Raw genomic sequence first — 23,227 nt, forward strand, 5'->3', positions numbered from 1 at the left:
ATTCCTAAAGGGGGACTGTCCACTGTGGATTGTGTAAGCAAAGAATCATTGATTACTGGGCGTCAATTTTGTTCAACCGCCCAAGCCAGAGGCGTGAATCTATTATACAAGGTTATAGGTCTGTTAGAGGGCATTGGTGTATGTGTGCCCAGCTTTTGGTTACTCATCCTATTAATCATGGACCAGCTATAATCAGGTTCCAGGCGAGTGTAGGCGGGTTGAGAGGGCAAGCTAGGAGTCCTATTGTATCCCTTGCCTTGGGCATAACCCATGTTCGAGAATAGATGAGATTTAGGTTTAGGATAGAAAAAGCCCAATGGTACGGCACGGGGCCCAGCGTCTAATCCCTCTAGGGGTGAAGCATCCCAGAGTAATCTGCGAGCCTCTCCGGGATTATTAAAGTTAATTATCAAGCAATCACCCAGTGCATGAAAAAGTGTGGGTTAAAAATAGCTACCGGAAAACACCACCATCATTTATTTAGTGTTTGCCAAGTGCCAAGATTAAAAAGAAGTGAAAAAACAGATAGTTTGAAATAATAACTATCTCAAGGCAATAGGATCAGGGTCCATATTTCCAACACATGTTTTGGAATTGACCGTGCATTAAAATACATAGCCTTCAGATGTTTAGAGACAACTACTGGGGCCTTAGCCCTTGTAGGGCTAGGGAGAGATACCTCGAGAGAGGTCTGCCATTGAAAGATTTGGGCTCCTTTTCGGTGATGTATACACAGGTTCGACCATGTAGGTGGACATATATAAAGCAACAAGCTCTGCTCTTGAATAACACATTTTAGCCATGATAAGAAAGAAAGAATAAAAATCCTTGTGAATTAACCAAATCCTTAGACAATCAGGGGGCTTGGTGGCTGGCGGCTTTCTGGCGTGGACGGGCACAGACTTGCCTTTGGTGTGCCACTGGCATGCGGCTGCCCGCGTCCGCACCCCAGCCGTGTTTAAGTAAGTGCAGGGGGCGGGCAGCTAGACCGCCAACTGTCCTCCAGATGCCCGTCCAACCGGAAGAGAGGAGTCTGAATGCCCACGCCTCTCCTTCTTGCTAGGGTGGAAAATGATACTGCAGCTTTGCTGTTGGTAATTGGCCTGCAGTCCAGGCCTGTGTATGGCCAGAAGGGCTGATCAGTACGCACCGTGCCCTACCTCTAACCAGCATGCATTTTGCAGCATGAGTTCACAATCTAGGAAAATTCTCTTTGGAGGAGCAACCGCACCATAATTCTGAAGGAGATCTATCATGCCCAGGGAATTAAATAATGTCCAGTCACTTAACTGTTATTAAAGTGTTGTGTGATACCCACCACTTCACAGGAATAATGAATTGCACACTCGGGGCCTAATTATGAGTCTGGTTTTCTTCAATCCACCAGACTCATGGTGGGGTGGCAGTGGTGGTCTTACAATGCCCTTTTATGATCCAAGTGTTTGTGCTGCCAGGACAACTAACATCACCAGGAAGCCATTGTTCCCTGGTGGTAGCACAGCAGTCCAAAGGAATCCAAATGCTTAGCGGGAGGACAATGGTCCCTCAAAGCATATTACAAGTTTCCTCTCAACCAGGATTTTTATGGTGTTTCTTCCTCCATGAAAACCCTAGTGGAGAGGAAAGTAATGGGTCCTTCGAGGCACCCTTGTGTCTCACGCCCTGTGAATGCACATGGGTAACAACATGTGCCTCCCATGTACATGCACAGAAGTTCCAGCAGAGCATGGAATTTTCAGTCCATGCCATGCTGGAACTGATTTTGCAGTTAAATTACATAGTGGGGCACCATTTCACACCAACCCAGTCGCACAGCAAAAACTGTATAATCACAACAGTACTCCTGTAATGTCAACCCAATTTACTCCAAATTACGCCAGTTTTTGCCCAAAATTTCAATCCACATTTATGGAACCATGCCGTTACATAAGCTTCTCATGCCCAAGTTGTGCCCATCTGGACCTTGCTCAAGAACATGATGGGAATGCATGGTGGATTCAAAGCAGTGTTCTTTTATTTAGCCCTAATGCATTTCGGGCTTACAGGCCCTTCTTCAGGGGAAACTGTAAATGAACAATATGAAATTGACTATTATTGCAATATGCCACCTTTTTACATATTTAATGATCAATGCTGACCGTCTCGTCATTTTAAAATTCAAAAACCGAGTTCATCCTTTATTAAATGTCATCTTTATACTGTTAATCTTTAACATTGTTATTATTGTTTTACCCAACCAATGACATCCTACTATTGAATAACCATCTAATTTCACCCCCTACATAGCCATGATAGTGTTTTAATATCTCCACGCGCTCCTCATTCACACTTATTCAGCACCCAACTCTCCAGTCTTACCACCCTAACTTACACTCCATACATTCTATTACTGCATTCACTATCCCAGACTCCCGTAGCTTACATTCTTAGGCAACATTCACTGTCTCAAACCCCCCGAACCACATCTTTCACCTAACCATGCGTTCTTAATTCCTCCTGTATCAACACTCTAAATCAAAACACTATCATATTCACAACTCACCATGTTCTTGGAAATTCTCACTGCGCTTACATACCATCCTCTCCAACCCTCTCACACTCACTCTACATTCACTCCTATCTACCCAAACCACACCTTCCAGCCCTCTCCCTATCCCACAATCAATCATCCCACTCCCATCTCATTCAACCCTTTTGCCTCTCCTATTATCTAACTCTGCAATCACCCCTTTTCTCTCGCCTTCACCCCTCTGTATCTCCCCAAAGCACTCAACTTTCTACCAACGCTTGAGCCATAAATCCCATTGTACCTGCCAAACAGCGCTTCCAGCTTGCATTGTCCAACGAAACGTTTCTTTTCCCATGACATCATGTGTAAATTCATTGCACTCAGAAACCGTATAAACACAAAAACAGCCAGTGGCTGAAAATACAAGTTTTGTGGTTATTGACTCTGCACTAAAGTTGAATAAGCTGCATATGTAAACATTTCCCTCTTTTCTAAGATCATTTAAAAGTCAAATTTCTTGCTATATAGCAGGAGTGCAAGTAACAGAGACTTAAGCATAGGAAGTAACTTCACCAGAGAAATGGCCTCTCATATCAGCCACAAGGAGCGCTATGAAAAGTGTTATGACGCACACAAGATGAAGGAGAGATATTTCACACCTGAATCTGCCTTTTATAATGATACGATTGTTCAGAATTTTAATAATTTCATCAAACTCTTCTCATCAGGTACGTATTACTCATGTCCCTGCTCATCCGCAGACAGCAGCATGTGTGCAATTCTTTTGGCAGCAGATAAACTAAGTGGTGTTGATATTGTCTGGCATAGATGTCAAACCCCTTGCTGGTTATACTTGTTATGGATTGTGTGATGCATCATTGAAATTTGGGTAAGAATAAAGCTTACATTTTGGGTAAGAGTGTTTCTATTTCAATAAATTGTGTCGCAGCCACCACAAAGGACTTGTAAATAATGTCCCATCATGCTCTTCCTCTTCCTCCTCACCTCTGTCTTTATTAACCTGTGCTAATTATATTGAAATTTGGCACAAGCCTGCATAAGATATATACTCACCTGCTATTAAAGAAGAGTACAGGAGTATTGTGCACAGAAAGGCAAGAGATGTGTTTAATGGTACATTTTATGATGGGTGAAGGACTTAAAATGGATGTTATCAACATTGTTTTTAAATGTCGTATATCTACCAGTTCTCCCCCATAAACATTTTTCCTGAGTTGCATTGGCAAAGTTACTGATCTCCTACGTTATTTACTATTAGGACTAGTTGTAATTTATATCCGTTTGAGTGGAACAACATATAGATTAAATTAATTTGCATAGTTAATGAAAAACATTACAAAAACAAACTATAATAGGTACAAGCACAACATTAATCATTAAATGTCACAGCCCTAAAACAGAAATGTAAAAACTTTTGAGTCAAGTAGTTGGGTTATGATTCAGTTAATTGTATAAATATATCACAACGATGCACAAAAACATAATTTACTCAATCGAACACAGAAGCAGTTTCTTTACATAATCCAGATATGTCACTGAGTAATGAAAATAACTACAAAAATACATAACATGTAGAAGACTAAAACAAATAGTTCTATGTCACTGCCCGAAAATAGAAATTTAAATTGACATTATATATATTTGTCACTGATGATTTTCCCCTTTCACGCACCCTCTAAGGCCCAGCCCAATAAATGATGGTTTAGAAACTGCAGTCCCTGGGCTGTTAACTCAGGGAAGAGGAAAATATTGTGAAGAAGTGCTTCATGCTGGTATTGAAAAGTCTGCAGTGAAGCAGCTGCTACCTTCTTACAATTCCAGTTCTTGCAAACAATGAATAGAATAAAGCAGGAGAGATTGCTGAGTTTACTGAGGGAACAAGCCCTGGAATATACACTCATGTCTGCTGCTGCATATATGTGTGTGTGTGTGTATGTCCTACCTCTGTAGGCATAGTTAGAAATTAGCATTAAAAACACAGTTTTCAGGTACGTTATAGTTAGAAATTATAATTTAAAAAACCTTTGAAATTCATTAAAAAAACAAAGGTTTCAGGGACGCTATAGTTAGAAAATAACATTTAAAAGACCTTAGAAATTCACTGAAAAAACTACAGGTTTCAGGGACGTTATAGTTAGTTGGACATTTCACTCATAAAAAAACTGAGAAATTCAGCTGTTAGAGTTAGTTCTGCTAACTATAACTCGCGCCCTGCAATACACTGCTCATCGTGTCACATATCACATCATTCATGGCATGGTCAGTGACATCACTGAGGACATCACTGATGACATCATCTAGTGACTGTGTGTTTCTGCAAAGTTTAAGTATTTTTAAATATATATATATATGCCAAGATGTATTGAAGAATGAGTGGGTGTATAAGTGTCTGGATGTAGGATTTAGGAGGTGTTTGAACAATTGTATAAGTGACTGATAAAACATGTCTTACTGAATGCATGGGTTAGTGACTAAACTGTGTGATTCTCTGTATCAGTCTGTCTGTTGTTGTGTAAGCTGGTACATCGGTTGGACGGTAGCTACATTAGTGTCTATATGGGTTATTGATTCTTTGCCTGAGTATTTGTTTGGGTGCCTGAGTCTGTGTGTGGGAGGGTTCGAGGAGTGTGACTCTGTGCATAGATGTGTGAGTAGTGGATTCACTGGGTGTATGGGTTTAAGAGTACATGTGGAAACAGCTATATGAGTGGGTGAGTGTGTGTACGGGTGTGTTGGTGAGTAAATGGATGTCTCAGTGGTAAATGTGAGTAACTACACATGTAAAAGGCAGTACATGTGAGTGATGGGTGAATATAAATAACTGTATGTGAGAGTAAGTGATTATGAGAGTGGCTGTATGGATGAATGTGTACTTGTATTAGTGATTATATGAGAGAGTAAGTATGCATTACTATCTGTATGAATTAGTGAGGTGGTGGGTGTATAAATTTATAGGTGAGTAAATGGGAGTGTCATTGATTCTTTACATGACTGATTAGGTGTGTGATTAATTCCATGGATGAGTGGCGGTCTGTGAGTGTCTGAATAGGTGTATAAGTACATATGATAGTGTTGTATTGATGACTGATTAGGTGTGTGAGTGATTCCATGGAGTGTGAGTAAATGGGAGTATAACTTTATAGGTGAGTAAATGGGAGTGTCATTGATTCTTTACATGACTGATTAGGTGTGTGAGTAATTCCATGGATGAGTGGCGGTCTGTGAGTGTCTGAATAGGTGTATAAGTACATATGATAGTGTTGTATTGATGAGCGACTGCATGCATAAGTGATTGTATGGGTGAATGAGTGTATAGACCTAGGAATAAGTGAGTGCATATGTCGTAATTGTATTGGCGCCTTGATGGTTTCAAAAATGGAGGTCTGTATTTTACAGTGGGTGTATCAAAGTTTATATTAGAGTGTGAGGAGGTGCCTCAGATTATCACATGGATGATGCCATCTGTGATGTTATCAGTGATGTCATTTGAGAGGTCATCAGTGATGCTATCAATGATGTAACTGGCCATGCCATGAATGATGTAATATGTGTCTTTATGAGCAGAGCATTGCGGGGGTGTGAGTTATAGTTAGCTGAACTAACTATAATGGTGGAATTTCTATGGTTCTGATCAAGTGCAATGTCCAGCTCACTGAATTTCTAAGGTTTTTTAATGTTAATGTCTAAATATAACGCCGGTTTTTTCAGTGAATTTCAAAGGTTTTTCAAATGCTAATTTCTAATTATAACGTCTGTTAAACCTATTTTTTTCAGTGAATTTCAAAGGTTTTATAAATGCAAATTTCTAACTACAATGTCCCTGAAACCTATATTGATTTGAAGTAAATTTTAAAAACATGTGCATACTTTTTGTAGTGAAAAACTAACAGTAGTCTGTTATAAGTTATATTTTAACAATGTTTAAAACTTAATTAGCAGTAATTAACATATAAGTGTGGAAAAAGTGTGAGGCAGCAGCTATGACACCTGACTTCTAACAACAGCATTCACAGTTCGATTCCCGGCTCCAGCGGCATGTTAGCCCACCACTATGTCACTGTGGGCAACTCCTTGCTTAATCTTCCCGATGCCCCGAGCGTCGACACACCTTTAAAGGGGTACCTGTACGCTTTAGAATTACTAGTATATTTTTAATTTAAAACCATAGTAATGAGACATATTAGCACATATTTTTTTTCTTCTATCCCGAAAGATATTTTTTAATGTCTTCTATTTAGAATGACGGCAATTAATAGATGTTTTTAGTCATGAGAATAGAAATGACATGGTTTGCCGGGTAACAATTTTTAAGCTCTCCAACGTATGTACATATTAAGGACCTTATACTTGCTAGGATCCAGATCAAAACCTTTACCACTTCACATTTTGTAAGTTTTCCCAACATGTCCACAAGTTAAACACTTAAAAAGTGAGCACGTGTAAACTATAAAACATGCCATATAAGTGAGCGGAGCCACATCTTCCTTCCATAGACTTCTTAATAGCCAAAAAGTATATAAAGCACAAGCGTTGTTCGATTAGTTTCATTTTTGTGAGTTATTTACCTGTGTCCATTCTGTGATGCAGGTTCCCTTTTGTAGCATTGAATTCTTATTTTACGGCAACAAATCATATTCCAGAGTTGTAAGTTGTTTGATTATGGCATAGTAGATATTTATCATATGTAGCTATTTATGAATATTTAAACATTTGTATTTAGGAATAAGTGATTTTGTTTGTGTTTGCCTTTTTTCTGTAATGTCAGCTGCTTTTTTCAGAAACAGACAGAATACAGCAAACGCTTCTTTTGCTGGCTCCTTTGAGCTCGTATACTGTGACTTTGAATGCTATAATATCGACACTGTACTTGACTTCGGAAGTGTTGACAACCCGTCAGCACGAAGACTAAAGATGTATACGTAACGTCACCAGCTTCTAGTTGTTACTGTGTTTCCCCCTTGAGATCATATACTGTCAATATGTATATTATAATATTAAAAGTGATGGTGATGTCAGAGGAGTTCATGACCGTTTGGCGCGAAGAGTAAAGATGTATATGTAACGTCAGCACCTTCTGGTATCTTACTCTGTTTACCCCTTGGGCATTATATAGTGTGAATATCTATATATCATAATTTTCATAGTCATTATGCTCTCAGAGGAGTTTATGATCCGTTGGCACGAAGACAAAAGATTTAAAATTGCCAGTGAAAAAAGCATTGAATATATTTGTCACCCCCTCTGATATACACAAATGTATTATTTTGCTTAAAAAAAACTGTTAAAAATATGGACCTAATTTTTTTCAGCGCAACCACATCTACTATTTTGCTGCAAGGAAATAGCACTACCCGCAACAGAAGTAAGCACCACACTATAACTATACAATATAAGTAAACATTGCTACAGAGAAGTAGCTTACTCAGAACCTTTTTTAAATGAAGACTGCTTTAGCACTTTTTCTTTTTCAACCCCTCCTCCATATTATACTATTTGATCCACAGATGTAGCCCTCCCTGTCAGAAAAGTAAACACCCCATTATAAATAAATACTGCTCCTATGGAGTATCCCGCCTTGTGACTTAATAAAAAGACCGCAACACACTCTGTTATTTTCCCAACATGATTTGTAGACCCCACACAAATTATATAAATGCCCCTCAAAATTTATAAAAAAATGTTTTTACCTTCACAGTCCATGTCCACCACCTTGTGACCACTGTAAAGTGTTAATAGTGTTCCTAATCTCCCCTCTACTACTTTGTTTCCCCAAACTCATTTAATGTGCATCACAGGGATTTGGCCGAAGACGTGCCAAAGACAAGCACGTCTGCGCCCGTCCACGCCCAGCCCTGGCCTAGGGCCATAACGCCTGTTTGTTTTCCTCCTTTTCTGGAACCTAGATTGATCTATAGTAAAGATACACTTTTGAGCTCTAATATACCTAAGAAAGATTTGTGCCAACAGTTAAATCCATCACAGGAGACAAAGCTCTGCCAACATTGCAATACAGATTTCTTTTTTACTAAAGTCAAAGTTTGTACAAGCTCAGAACAGGATCCACACCTGCAAACTATGGAGGTCATTAGGATCTCGGGCAGATCACCACTACCCGCATGGTGATGGCGATCCGCCCGAGATCCGTCCCAGCCTGCCACTCATTTCCCCCCACCATATTACTATGACTAAGGGGACCACGGCAGACAGAAAGACCATCCGCTGCTTTTCTGCCCGGTCAACAAGTCGACCGGGCGTAAAAGAGTTTAATATGGTGGCGGTGTCTGCTAGACACCGCCATCCATATTATGATGGGGGCAGACACATGCCACCGTGGAAATGCATGCGGGAATCTCTTGCGGGGGCCTGTTGCATGCCTATTGCGGGCCCCCAGGGACTCTGGGGGGTGCGGGGTGCACATGGGGGATATCTATGGTACCCCCCTGCTTTGCAATGTAAAAAAGTGCCTGTCACGTTATGTATTGAAATGCATGATGTGCATTTTAGTATTGCGGCGGACGGTGCTTTTAGCACCGCCCGTCGCAATGTTAAATATGCTGGATGCCCACGCCACTGTGGCAGGCGCATCCTAATGGTCCCCCACAGGATGGTTGGTTGGTGGTTCATTTTTACAGCAGGATGGCGGGCGGACAAAGTCCGCCGACCATCCCAATGACTCCTATGTTTCAGAACTCATTTCTAGGACTACTTCTGAATACACACTCTCTGATAAAACGCAATACTGCATTTGCAGAGCTGCTCACAGCACAGAATATAGACATGGCCTTTGTGACTAAAACATGGGGAGACAGCACTTCTGACCCTGAACTATCCTTAGCCATCCCTCAAGGCTATATACTAATCAGAAATGACAGACTGGATAACCGGGTGGTGGATTAGAATACAGTGCTGATAAAGAGCTCCCCAAAAGGAAGCTGTCCCGACTGTGAAGTGCTCTCATTCAGAATAACACTAAGTGACAACTATATCTTTAATGGTTCATTACTGAACAGACCTCCGGGAGCAAAAAATTAATTCAAATAATTAATATGTTATATCATTGAATTTAGTATTGATTCACAGGATTTCTCCATCTTGGGTGACTTCAATTATCATCTTGAAAATAAAAATGACCAATACACTGTCTCTCTTTTAGAGTTGATGGCCAGTGCATTGATTCAACAGTTGATCAAGAACTCTACACATGAGGTCAGTCATACTCTATATGGAATCTTCATATTAAATTCCCAACTGGAAGTACAGGAAGATCTGCCAATCTCATGGTTAGATCATAAGGCAATTTTATTTGCACTTACCTCTTCACACTACGTACCACGCCCTCACTTCACCCACAACACATTTTAAGGGAGAAATTGGAAAAACATTTGCATCTAGTATTAGCCTACTCTAAACCAAATTTAAAGTTTGAAATAAACACTGAAAGTTATAGCTTTACAAATTGGGTAAAAGCAGCAGTAAACATTTTAGCGCCATAAAAAACTATTATTAGTAAACACATGAAAAAGTTGGAACCCTGGTTCTGTGACATGCTACGCAACCAGATGCAACTCTGCAGAAAAGCAGAGAGACGCTGGAGAAAAAACTAAGCTGAGGGTGACTTTTTTTAATATACACAATCTTTGAGCATATAAAAAACAAATTATCCTAGACAAGAAAAGCCTCTACTACACGGACAAAATCAAGCAGGCTGGTAACTAACCCTAAAGAAATTAGTTACGCTACCTGCTCCTTCAATAAAGGATACCAGTGTAGCATTCAGCAACTCACTTGCTGGTTTCCTTAGGGAAAAAGTCCAGGCTATTTTCAGGAAAAGATAGCGACCCTTTCGTGGATCACGCCACTATCTCCCCATATGTCCCGGTCATGGTCTGGACTTCTTTGTGTCCCCCAAGGCAGAACTATTTCTCTTATAGTTAAAACAGTTAAATTCATAGCACCATCAGATCCATGCCCCCCAAAAGTACTCCAACTAGCATCTGATGGTATTAGTGAGAATCTTAGCCTACTGTTTAAAGAGACCATCAGTGCTGGTATCTTTCCATAGCCATGGAAAAAGATCTTGATCCTTCCTCTATTATAAAACATCATTTGGATCCTAGTAACGATAACAGTCATAGACCTATTGTGAGGATTCCTTTCGAGCTAAGGTTCTGGAGAGGATCATAAATTCCCAACTCACTGCATATGTGTCCTTCGTAGAATTCTGAATCCTACACAATACACTTTCCATCAAGGACATGATACAGAGATTGCCCTGCTAATGGCAGCAGGGGAAATTTGTACCACGCTGGATTCAGTTGGATCTATTGGCGGTCTTTGACACCGTGAACCAATATTTTTCTTATCAAAAGGCTACTAAAATTGTGAGTCAAGAATTCAGCCTTAAGCCTGATTAAATCCAATTTTAATAACTGCCTACAATTTGTTCAAATTGGAGACTCCTGTTCAGAACAGTTTATACTTCCATGTGAGGTGCTACAGGGCTCATCATTGAGTCCTACTTTGTCCAATCTATATGTGACCCCCTTAGCTGATGTCATCAGGCAGTTTGGCTTTTCATCAGTCTCTTACGCAAACGATACCCAGATTGAGGTGTCTATCTCAAGCAATCTGGAGGATACTGCTGCTCGCTTTAATCAATGTATGTCCCATGTAGACCACTGGTCTAGCTCAAACTGCCTAAAGCTCAATGGAAGTAAAACGGAGGTTCTGATGATGGGATCCAATATCTCTTTCTGGTCACAGAAATGGGGCCTCTGGATATAGGAACTCTTCCTACTCCAGTGCATAAGGTTAAGAACCTGGGCATCATCTTTGATATCAGACTTACCTTTCATCACCAAATTAATAATGTTGCCTCAGGTTGATTTAACACTGAAATTATTATGGAAAGTGAGACCATTTATTCCCCCAGATATAGTAAAAATATTAGTGACAAGCCTAGCAATGTCCAGAATGGACTATGGAAATGCCCTTTATTTGGGCATTCAGAACCAGCCCTTGCTGAAACTTCAGGGGATACAAAATGCTGCAGCTAGGCTGCTATTGAACATTCCTAAATACCAGTCTGTTTCTCAAGCCCTTAAACCTCTTCATTCTCTCCCGGTACACAGAAGAACAGAGTTTAAATGTCTTTACTTGGCATATAAAGCTGTTCACGGAGCAGGACCAGTGTACCTGAAACAACATTATTCATTATACCATCCTTGTAGAACACTAAGCTCAGCACATAGTAAACTTCTTCAGATACCTAAAGCTCGCTGAGGAGGAAGCAGTTTTATCTTGAACACTGCAAAACTGTGGAACTTGCTCCCTCTAGCCATTAAAAACTGTGCAACTTGGGGGCGTGGCTTGGCCAGCGACAATTGCGGTCATGCTGTGAGTGCACTCTGACCAGCCGACCAGAATCCTGTTTCACTATCCTGCCTCTAGATGCCTAGAGTGAAGAGGCTTATCCTCGGGAGTTCACTGAGTATCCGGGTGAACATCCAACAGCGGTTGGTGCTTGACATCGGCACCGGTGGTGCTCGCAGTGATCCGGCATGGAGGGCTGGCCCAACGGGACTAGGTCTGGAGAGAGCCGGGGCTTCCTGTGATTTGCCTGGCCGGCGGCGTGTGTCTGGAGGTTGACGCAGCTGCAGAAGTGGGGCCGTCAGGGGCGAGACTCTTGGTTACCCGGTGCCCCTGTGCTGGTGTAACCCCTGGTGACTGCGGCACGGAGGGAGGTGGAGCCGCAGCTGCTGGCGGGTGAGCCGAGAGGAGACCAAGGACACCCAGGCTGTGGTGTTGGTCCTTCGGGGTGGCCCTAAGGGAGCGGCTGCCATTTTGAGGAGCCCCAGACACCCGCAGACACAGTGACGGCGGTGTATCCCCTCTTCCCCCTCCAGAGTGGTGGCACTTGTAGACCCGGGGCTGTAGCGGGCGGCCCCCTGAGCTCCGGAGACAACTGGTCCACCGTGCCTACCTCGCTGGACAGGTGAGGCCCCGGGAGGGCGGCTGCCATCTTGTTTGCACAAAAGTGATGCTGCACCCTTCAAATGTTAATGCAATATTAATGCAGTTTTAACATTGTTATTCACAAAATTCAATTATTCTTCTGGTCGTTCTCCCGAAAATTCCAAAGTCATGTTCTTCAACAAAAGAGATTCTTTATTCACAAATGATGATTAAAATCAATAGCCAACGCGTTTCGTCCAAAACCAGACTTCTTCAGGGCTACATTAAAAATACAAAACATAAAATATTTACATATGAAAAGTTGCAACGTATTTACAAGCAATCTATGCACATTTCAACTCATATTTATATGAGCAATAGAAAAACCAGACAAAAGATCCAATAACAATTTATCCACATCAAAGAGTAGTATTACACACCTATTCAAGGGAGAAGAAACTAAGAAACTAATGTAACCATCATTGAAACAATTATTCAGTATTAACAACAAATATCTAGCGATGTTGCTTTTATAGGTTTAATGACATATCTTTCGGTTGAGAATTTTATAAAAATAGTTCAAATGCAATTGTACTTTTTATGTGCTTAACAAATACCTTGTCAGATTTCTTTAAAAAAGTCAAACATATTAGTTCAAATGCAATTACATTTTTTATATACTAAGAAGATACCTTTGTCAAAATTCTTTATAAGGCAAAGCTTCTCGTTAGTCTTCACACATGAAGATTCAGGTCATCTGTAAACAAATAGTGTATGTTTGACACTCAGTATATATGGTTTGGAAATGAAGAAATAACAGATACATCAAGAGCAACAAATTAATGCTTCCTTTATTTGTGGCCATGTATTAGCTGCCCGAGTCCTCAAGTTTATATTGTTCTATGTCACCAACTATTGATCCCATGATAGAGTAACAGAACATGGGATTAAGTTTCTATTTGCAACAATTATATATCTCGTTTGTGTAGGTCTGTCTTACGTTACCGTATCTATAAGCAGCGCATTTCCATTTTTATTACTTACTTCATGGAACGAAGAAACCGTTATGGTTCCACAGTGCGAATAGTTCAAATTGTGATGGTTTATAGAAAGTAAAAGCCTAAGAAAAAAAAAAGAAGAGGAAAAAAACTGTTGTGAAGTGTATGTTCAGCAAACAGTGATAAGTGCGTTTAACCTAAGAAAAAAAAATTATAAAAAAATATGTTGCGCGCTCAATCCAACTAATGAATCAAATTAATGTGTATAGATAGTGTTTAACCACCGTCTACTGCCTTTAAAATTAATCAGATGAGCATCCTGTGTAGGTAAAATCTATATTCAGAACACTCAACTTATGAAGTCTCTTAAACATGATGCGCATATTTCTACAACAGGTTAGCGGCCATCTTGGCCTAGGCAAAATACATCCAAAGAGATAGCGTTCTATCACAAGCTGATAACTGAAACAACATTTTTTAATTTGACAACCTATATGGGTATGTTCGATGATCAAGGGTCATAACGTAAGTGAACCCCCGAACATGATGTACCCCTTTCTAAAACAAGCTGTCGATATTGATAACGGATTTATAAAATATACGCAAATAGGAAAAAACAACGTCTGTTACCACCACAAAATAAGAAAGAAGAATAATCTTTTGGATGATCCTATTGCTAATCTAGATGGACTTGCAAACAAAGTATTCATAATCATGTAAATCAATGTAGCAGCAAGCAGTCATAGTTGCCGCTAAAATACAAAACTCACAAAAATGGCAGCCATCTTACGGTATTCCTAAGTGCTACCAATCAATCTCACAATTATGTTAAGAGTTCAAATCAGTATATTTATAGACTCAATAGTTTAATAAATATACAAAGATATCACTGAGCAAGCCAGGCTTCTTAAACCAAGACAGAACTCATTTTTTAACGATTGCTCACCGCAAAAAGAGTGTCAGCATGTAGTTAAGCGTCTGGACATCTGGTTCGAAAAAACTTTTTAAACCATGTGTTTATATACCTCACAGGTCAATCACTAACAACCAATTATCGGAATAATTTGTCAATTAACCTAGATATTAGTCGACCCATGATGACGTATATGATTTATGAACAAAATCTGCCATCTTGGAATGGTCAACATAAATAGAGATATTATAAAAATCAAACTCCATAAGTCTGGAACACATGTGTAATATGGAGTCACCAATGTTGCATTGCCTACTGGTAGGGAGTAGATAATTGAAATATATATCGACCACCGCCTACAAAGATCTCGCTCAGATATAGAACGCATATTGCTTTCAAAAAGTGGACCGCCATCTTAGAACGGTCTAACAGATGAGGGTTTCGTAATAATCGAGCACAACAGGCATTACTGCACTCTCAATGCAGAATCATTAGCGTTGGCCATTACTGAATGGTCCAAACTAAGCAAATATCTTCATGAGCCATATAAGTAACACACCCTTATGGCCCGAGTCTAGGCATTATCACGCATCAACCCAGCGAGAAAAAGATATAATTATCAGATCGTATATTACTCAGGATCAAGTCAGTCGAAGTGTAACAAAAACACACAAAAAAAACTAGTTTTGCAGACTTATAAATCCTAAAGGTACATCATTCTACAGAAAGTGATGAAACTCATTGTTTATGTTTAAGCCATGGTTCGCCGATCTCAATCTGCAAATCCAACGTACCTCTAATTGCCTGAGATATGTTGTCTTATCCCCACCCCGAGTGTTTAGGGAGGCACTATCAATTGCATGAAACCTAATCTCTTTTTCCAAGGGATGGCATTCCAAAATATGTTGTGCCACCGGACTGCGTATGTCATTATGTCTGATGTTTCTAAGATGTTCCTGAATTCTTATTTTTAAGCATCTAATGCTACTGCCCACATAAATCATATTACAATGACAGATAATCAAAAATACAACAAAAGTTATATCACAATTTATAAATGTGGTAATAACATGTTTCTTGGGGCTATTGTAGTTAAAGCTCTCCATCTTGTTAATCCCATATTTTCATACTGAGCAATTGCCACATACAAAAAATCCTGTTGGTTTCTCCGGTAACCAGGTGGAAACTCGTTGTTTGGGTGGTTTCACATAGCTAGGGCAAAGAATATTTTTGATTGTTGTTCTTTTTTGTAGACAACTCTAGGTTCGTCTGAGACGATATCTGCTAGGAGTGTGTCAGATTGTAGGAGATGCCAGTGTTTCCTTAAGATGTTATAAATATGGTTACTGTACATACCATATTCTGTTATGTAATCACATTAATTTCCAGAAGCGTTTGTATTCATGTTGGGTTGTTTGACCATTGTTTCACATCGTTTCTTTTTTCTGGCTTTCATGATATCACCTTTTGCATAGCCTCTTATTGAAAAGTCATTCTTCATTCTTTCAATAGTCCTATCAAAGTTAACATCTTCACTGCAATTGCAACGTGCGCGTATCATTTCGCCATACGGAATGGCTGCTATTCTGTTTCTAGGGTGGAAACTGGTCGCCTGCAATACGCTATTACACGAAGTCGGTTTTTTATACATGTCACTTTGGATGACACCATCTTTTATATACAGTTTTAAATCTAGGAATATAATCTTCTTTATTGAGTGGTTGATGGTCAATTTGATATTACAATCATTGCTGTTCAGATAATGGAAAAATTCAGTTAATCCATCAACACTACCGTTCCAAATAAGGAAGATCTCATCATTATAGCGGACGTAGAAAATTATTTCATCCATCCATTTTTCAGCGCCACTGTCCCAGGCATGCTCCATCTCATACAGACCCATAAACAGATTTGCATAAGATGAAGCAAACCTGGAGCCCATGGCTGTGCCCTGTTTTGGTAGATACCAATTGTCTTCAGGTGAGAAGACATTTTGCGTTAATATCAGCTCTGACATGGTCAGCAGCATCTGGGTATATTCAAGATGGCATGCATTACGTTTGTAGAGAAAGTGTTTCAAAGACCTAATCCCATTCCTCAGTTCTATACAGGTATATAGGCTTTCTACGTCCATGGTTACGAACGTGAAAAAAGTTCCTCTTCCCATACCACATCTTCTAGTTTGCAAAGAAGCTCCCTACTTTCTTGCACGTAGGAGGGTAGATTTCGTACAAAGGGTTGAAGAAAAGAATCCACATATTCAGCTAAGTGCTCGGTTGGGCCCCCATTGCCTGATATAATGGGCCTACCCGGAGGAAAGGCACCACCCTTGTGCACCTTAGGGAGTGCATAAATGCAGGGAAAACTTGAGATTTCTGCCATTAAATATCTGTATTCAGGATCTGATATTAGTCCTGATTCTTTCCACTCAACTAATCTGGCATTAATGGTGCTTTCGATATCCTTAATCAGATTTGACCGTAACCTAGCATAGCAGGTCGATTCACTTAACTGTCTATGTATCTCATTAGAGTAGTCCTGGAAATCCATGATGACGATGTTCCCGCCCTTGTCCGCCTCACGGACGACCAAGGACGGGTCATCACGAATGGTCTGAAGAAAAAGTTTGTCAGACTTACTGATAATTTAAGGATGTGTATCCTCTAATTTGTACAAATCTTGCGTAACCATTGCCGAAAATTCATTGATAACGGTTTTAGGACTAGGTGGTATAAATTTGGAGCAATTTTTAAGTCCACTGTAAATTGTGGTGTCTTCATAGACATCAAGATTTCATGCATATGTGACCAAGTCCCCCAACTGTTCCTGATCATCCAATGTAGCTATTGTGTGTGAAATGTCAAGTTCTGCAATTGTAAATTCAGATACACACATTTCCTTGTGAGCAGGAACACGGACATCAGAATGTTCTGCAAAATATTTCTTAATTTTAGTTTGCGAGTGAAAATAAATAAGTCCACATGTACATTTCCCATTGACTGTTTGTCTGTTACTCAAAAATTCAAACCTTTACACAAAATAGAGGTTTCCAGATCAGTAAATTGTTTTGACGACAAATTATTCACATTAACATTGTTTTCATCAGCAGAGCCTACTGTACTGCCCATGTCATGGTTCACAATCTGAGTACTAAGACCTACTTGTTGTTGCCCATTTTTGCCTTGGTGATGGACCTTGTGTTTCTTGCCACCCCTCCTGGTTTTTCGCTTAGCCCTCATTTTTTGTTCCCTAAGCGGTACCTCTGTACCTCTTTTAAAAAATCAGACGCTGGATTAAGGCTAAGGGTGGACGTACTAGTTTCCTCCCCTGGATAATAATCTATCAAGGAGACGGATAAAACAGATATGCTGCTCGATGAGATGCTTGGTGCTCGTATCACAGTGACTGGGACTGAGATACTTTTAACTACTGCATCATCAAATTTACGGGCAAACGTAAATATACGTCCCCTCTAATAATCACTATGGTCTCTCTCTATTTTTTGTTGTTGTTTGCCTTTAAGATATAGTTGGTAGGCAGCCAGTTCCTTTTTCAAAATGTCATAGTTTTTTTGAGTTACATTAGGTAAGTTTGCCTCACTGAATTCCTTTTCTAAGGCCAACATTTCTTCTCTTATCTTTTTGCCTCTCCTTTCTGAATTAAGAATCAGGATATCCATCATTTTAAATGATGCCATGTGCAGTCCCTCCTCCCATTGCCCCAAGAGGTCAGATTCAAGATCCTCATAGTTGGGGAAAATAAGAATTTACAATCCCCTGGGGATGCGTTTGTTCTCTAAGTATTTTTTAAGTGTAGCACCGTCCCGCCATTTAGCAAGTTCTTGTTGCGTAGTTTCTCAAGGCGGATGAACTTGCTCTTGAGACTATCATTCTTAATGGTGGGTGCTGGTGGACGGGCAACACTTTTGTCAGTATTGAACAAATCACACAGCAGTTCCTCTCTATTATCTTCAAACATTGTTGTTCAGCTATATAGAGATTGCCTTTGTAATAAGTCTAATATACAGGGTTTCTGTTCCGTGCAGGGCTGCCCACATAAATACAGTAATCAAACTAGAAAAGGGGATTAAGGCTACTCTGCCCGAACCAGTAATGAAGTCCCTATAGTTTAGAAGTATGAAGGTGCTGGTGGTCTTGGACACAATCCCCTGGATCCCAATAATAGAGAGCCAAGGAACTTGGATTTCAGAACAGATTGCACAAAAGTGACCCCGCCGCCATCTTGTGGTGCCCCGGGAGGAGGAGGCAAGAGGCTTGGTCCCCGGTGTGGCGCAGTGGGCTAGAGCGGGCCTACATAGAGTGGGGAGCGCCTTCCTTTCTCCCCCCTCCCCATCAACTATCTTTCTTTGGTGGACATCGGCCACAGCTCTGTGTGAGCTCGGCAGCCGGATCGGGCCTCTGCGGTGGTGGATAGTGGAGGGGCTCTGTGTTCCTGCGATGGGGGTCCCCTTAAGCGTTGGGACAGCGGCTGCACATGAGGCCTGTCCGTTAAGGACTTCACTGTGGGGCGGTGACTGTGCTGGGGCCCTCCTTTCAGCTGCAGCTGGGCCTACCGATGGTGTGCGGGGGGCCACGGGCTGTGATTAGGACCTGGCTGGGGACACTCTCCTGCATTAGTGGACACAGAGGAGTGGGGTGTGGCCATACAGACCTGGGGCAGTGGTGCTTTGGAGATAGTCTCTGTGGCCTCCTGCGATGGACACGGCCCACTAGAAGCTCTTGGGTGTGTGTTCACTGGACTAGGAAACTCCCTGCCTGGCTCCTGTGTTATGTTATGTTAATGGGTGTCTTATATAGCGCACAGCTACTCCAAGGAGTGTCCCGGCGCTTTCTGACCCATGGCTGAAAAGAGAGATAAGGAAACAGGGGACATACCAGTTTTTGACTGTAAAGCCATGTTTTCAAGGCCTTTCTAAAGGCCAGCAGATTGGGAATGCGGCGCAGCTCGACGGGAAGGGAGTTCCACAGTTTAGGGGCGAGAGGTTTAAACGAGCGTCCACCTATCCTGACTTTCCTAATGGGTGGAACAGTTGCCAGGCCAAGAAATTCAGATCTAAGAGATCGAGTGGGCTTATAGAGAGAAAGCCGTTTCTGAATATAATAGGCACCTACCGAATGGAGTGCCTTATGGGCCAATGTAAGAGCCTTAAATGTAATCCGCTTACTGACAGGAAGCCAGTGAAGGGAAAGAAGCAACTCCGATGCCCTAGCATGCCGGGGAAGGCCAAAAATGGCCCTTGCCGCGGAATTCTGTACTACCTGAAGTTTGTGCAGGAGGTAGTCTGGCAAACCAAGGTAGAGGACATTGGAGTAATCGAGCCTGGAACAAATTAAAGCCTGTACCGTCAGCTTCCTGTGGACCAAAGGGAGCAGAGGAAGGAATTTGCGCAGCATTTTTAACAGACCAAAACAACTACTGGTAAGACCTGTAATTTGGGATTTCAGTGATAGGGTGTTGTCAATTTTAATCCCAAGGTTTTTTAGCAACTGTGGAAGAAGAAGAAGAGGGTGACATACTCACTGGCCACCATTCCTGCCAAGGCGGGTCTACCTGACAGCCAAAGAAGAGCACCTCGGATTTATCGGGGTTGCACTTGAGGCCGCTTTGCCGAAACCAGTCGAAGACAGCCCCAAGGCAGCCGCGAATGCTCTCCCCGTCAAACTCCATACCCTTTTTATAGGTGAAGAGAAGCTGGGTGTCGTCAGCGGATGATATGATCTGGGCACCCAGAGACTCCGCCAGTACCGCCAATGGAGTCATAAAGATGTTAAAGAGGGTCGGGCTAAGCACCGACCCTTGTGGGACTCCAACATCCATCGGCGGCACCTCTGCAGAGTACGGGGGGGCCCAGACCACTTGTCGACGACCCGCTAGGTAAGATCTCAGCCAGCTCAACACCGTCCCTCTGAGACCAATCTCGTAAAGTCTCCTCAAGAGTGCCTCATGAGGGACGGTGTCGAAGGCCGCCCACAGATCCAACATCATCTGCATAGCTCTTCCACCTGAGTCGAGAGCTTCCTTGATGGCTTCATTCACTTCCAGTAGAGCAGTCTCAGTGCTCAAATTGGAGCGGAAGCCTGACTGGGTAGGGTGGAGTAACCCATGGTCTTCAAGGAAGGAGGAGAGCACAGAGTGGACGTGCTTCTCGACGATCTTAGCTATACTGGGCAGGAGAGATATGGGTCTGTAGTTGGCATGTTTCTCCGGATCAAGGCCAGGTTTTTTCAAGAGTGGAACAACCATTGCCTTCTTCCAGACCGGCGGGACAGTGCCACTTGTCAGAGACAGATTAAGAACAGGATTGATTAACGAGTTCAGAATCTTGGCGTTGCTGGCTAGAAAGGTCGCCGGACAGGGGTCCAATGGGGAGCCTGATTTAATCCTAAGTAGAAGATCCAGAGAAGCAGATTCCAATAGAACTGGAAACTCCGATAAGACGGGGCAGGAATCAGATGAAAAGGACGATGGATTGCAATCGGTGAGAGATGAGCTGGGAACAGAGGGAGGGAAAGATTCTTGAATCAGTTTAATTTTAGTAGTGAAGAAAATAGCCAGCTCCTTTACCCAAGGTTCAGAAAACGTGTGCTGCACTGTGCTGGATTTAGGAGAGACAAACTCCTTAACGATGATAAAGATTTCTTTACAGGAGCTTGATGCTGAATCAATTCTGTTGGCAAAATAGTTCTTTTTTGCTTCCAGAATATCGGCATGATAGGACTTGATGGATGATTTATAGGCGGACTTGGCTTCTACATCGTATTGCTTCCGCCAGAGTCTTTCGGCTAACTTGCAGTTATGCCGAGCCAAAGCAAGTGACTCTGAGAACCAAGGAGCCGAACTACGCTTGGTAGATGAACGAGGCGTAGAAAATGGAGCAAGATCATCAAGCCTCTCGGTCAGCCATTTCTGAAACGTATCAAGATCCCTGTGCTGATTGTTGCGTCTAGCCCACTGGAGGTGGCTCTACAGATCGGAGTCACCAGTTGTGCCACGATGACAAAGGATCAAGTAGGTGGGGGCCACACCAAGCAGGATACCATCGACAAGTTCACAGAGGCGAGCACAGCGACCGGGGCAGCAGTGTCGCATAACCAGGTCCCAGACAATGCAGTACTACTAGCGGCATTTACCCAGTCCAGGGACATGTTAGGTGCCAAGATCGGGGCAGTGGGATCGGATGTCATGTTGCTTCGTCAGGACCTGAGGAATGCATTTGAGCGCATCACCGGGACGGAGACCCGCATTTCGAAGGTGGAGGATGACGTTTCCATACCAAAGAAGAAGGTAGCAGACATGGAAAAAATCTAGAAGGGTCTGGCTCTGTGCGTCGAGGATGCCAAAGGGCGGGCTCGGTGGAATAACCTATGCTTTGTGGTATTCCCGGAGGTCTGCGAGGCCGATAACGTGGAGCGATTTCTGACCCAGGGGCTGGAGGGCTGGCTCCCCCCAGATGCGCTCTCTCATTGCTTTGTTGTGGAGCGGGCTCACAGGGCTCTGTTGCAGAAACCCCCCCCAGGCACTCCCACGGCCAATCATCACCAAATTTCTGAAATATTCAGATCGTGACACCATCCTGAAGCAGGCAAGGGCCAAGCCCTCCCTCACCTGCGACAATGCGACCATACTTATTTTCCAGACTATACACGCCTGGTGCAGCAGCAAGGATCATCCTTCCTTGCAGCTAAAGCACGCCTTTGGGGCCTCAAGCTTCAATACTCCCTGCTATACCCGGCTCGGCTGAGGGTCATCTACAGGTCTTGCACGCTGTTCTTCGACTGCCCAGAGGATGTTTCCAAGTGGACAGATGAACAGTGAGAGTGCGAGTCCATAAGCCGGCGGGAAGGGATTCAGATTCTTCATAGAGCGGGGTGGTCCACGGAGGCCTCCAGGGCCAGCAACGATGTAATAGGAGATCACGATCCAGGCATAGATCTCGATCTGGCTCCACGCTCCGGCAGAAGGATCCGTCACCGGAGCAACAACTAGTAGGGGAATGATACTTGAGACTACTGCAATCTTTATCTATGTATTCTATGTAGGGTTGTCTAGTTAGGCTAGTCTTATTTCAGGGCTGGTAGCCTGGCCCCACAGAAGTGGGTAAGTGGGAGTGAAGTCCCAAAGTTGTGGGTTGTTATTTTGGGATCCATTGGAGGGGGTGGTCCTTGTCCCCCAGTTGGGACTAGGCTACGATCTGACAGGTGCCTCCTTGTTTGTGAGGTACGGGGTGAGGGGAGTAGGGGGGATGGCAGGGGGCATGGGGGTGATGGGATTATTTGACTGAGTATTGATGCTGATTATTTGCCATGCTCTTTGCATGCTGAGTCACAGAGACACCTGTAGTATGAGTAGAGATTCTCCACCATGTCTAGCGCGGAGGGGGGAGGCCAGGTAGCCCCTGGCTTCCTGCGCATAATTAGCTGGAATGTGCGCAGTGTTTTGGATAAGGTAAAGCGAGGGGTGGTCCTTCAGTTGGCCAAGAATACCAGACTCCAGGAGACCCACTTGCTTGGCACAAAAGTTTTATGCCTGCAACGCATTTGGTTCCATCAGGTATTCCACTCGGGGTTCACACTGGGCTCGCGGGGGGTTGTGATCCAGATTCACCGCAGGGTCCCCTATACACACAAGAAACTCTGGTCGGACATATAGGGTCAATATATTATAGTGCAGGGTAGAGTTGGGGGGACATGTTGACCTTAGGTTTCTTTACGCTCCACCGCCGCTACAGTGGTCCCTGGTGGAGAGACTCATGTCACTCTAGGGTGGCATGCCAGATACACTGTCTGTGGTGGGAGGGGACTGAAACGATGT

General features: G+C 42.5%; 1 protein-coding gene across 1 annotated transcript in view; it reads left to right on the forward strand.

Moving 5' to 3' along the window:
- Nucleotides 1-3,067: 3,067 nt before the first annotated feature.
- The window catches only part of LOC147718299 (nicotinamide N-methyltransferase-like), a 203,232-nt gene continuing 183,072 nt past the window's right edge, over nt 3,068-23,227 (forward strand). Inside the window, exon 1 of the mRNA XM_086966687.1 lies at nt 3,068-3,237. Within this exon, the coding sequence (XP_086822813.1) occupies nt 3,090-3,237 (148 nt within the window). The 5' untranslated portion in view covers nt 3,068-3,089. The remainder of the gene's footprint in view (nt 3,238-23,227) is intronic.

The sequence above is a fragment of the Lissotriton vulgaris genome, chromosome 4_1 (assembly GCF_964263255.1).
Source record: "Lissotriton vulgaris chromosome 4_1, aLisVul1.2, whole genome shotgun sequence".
NCBI classification, from domain to species: Eukaryota; Metazoa; Chordata; class Amphibia; order Caudata; family Salamandridae; genus Lissotriton; species Lissotriton vulgaris.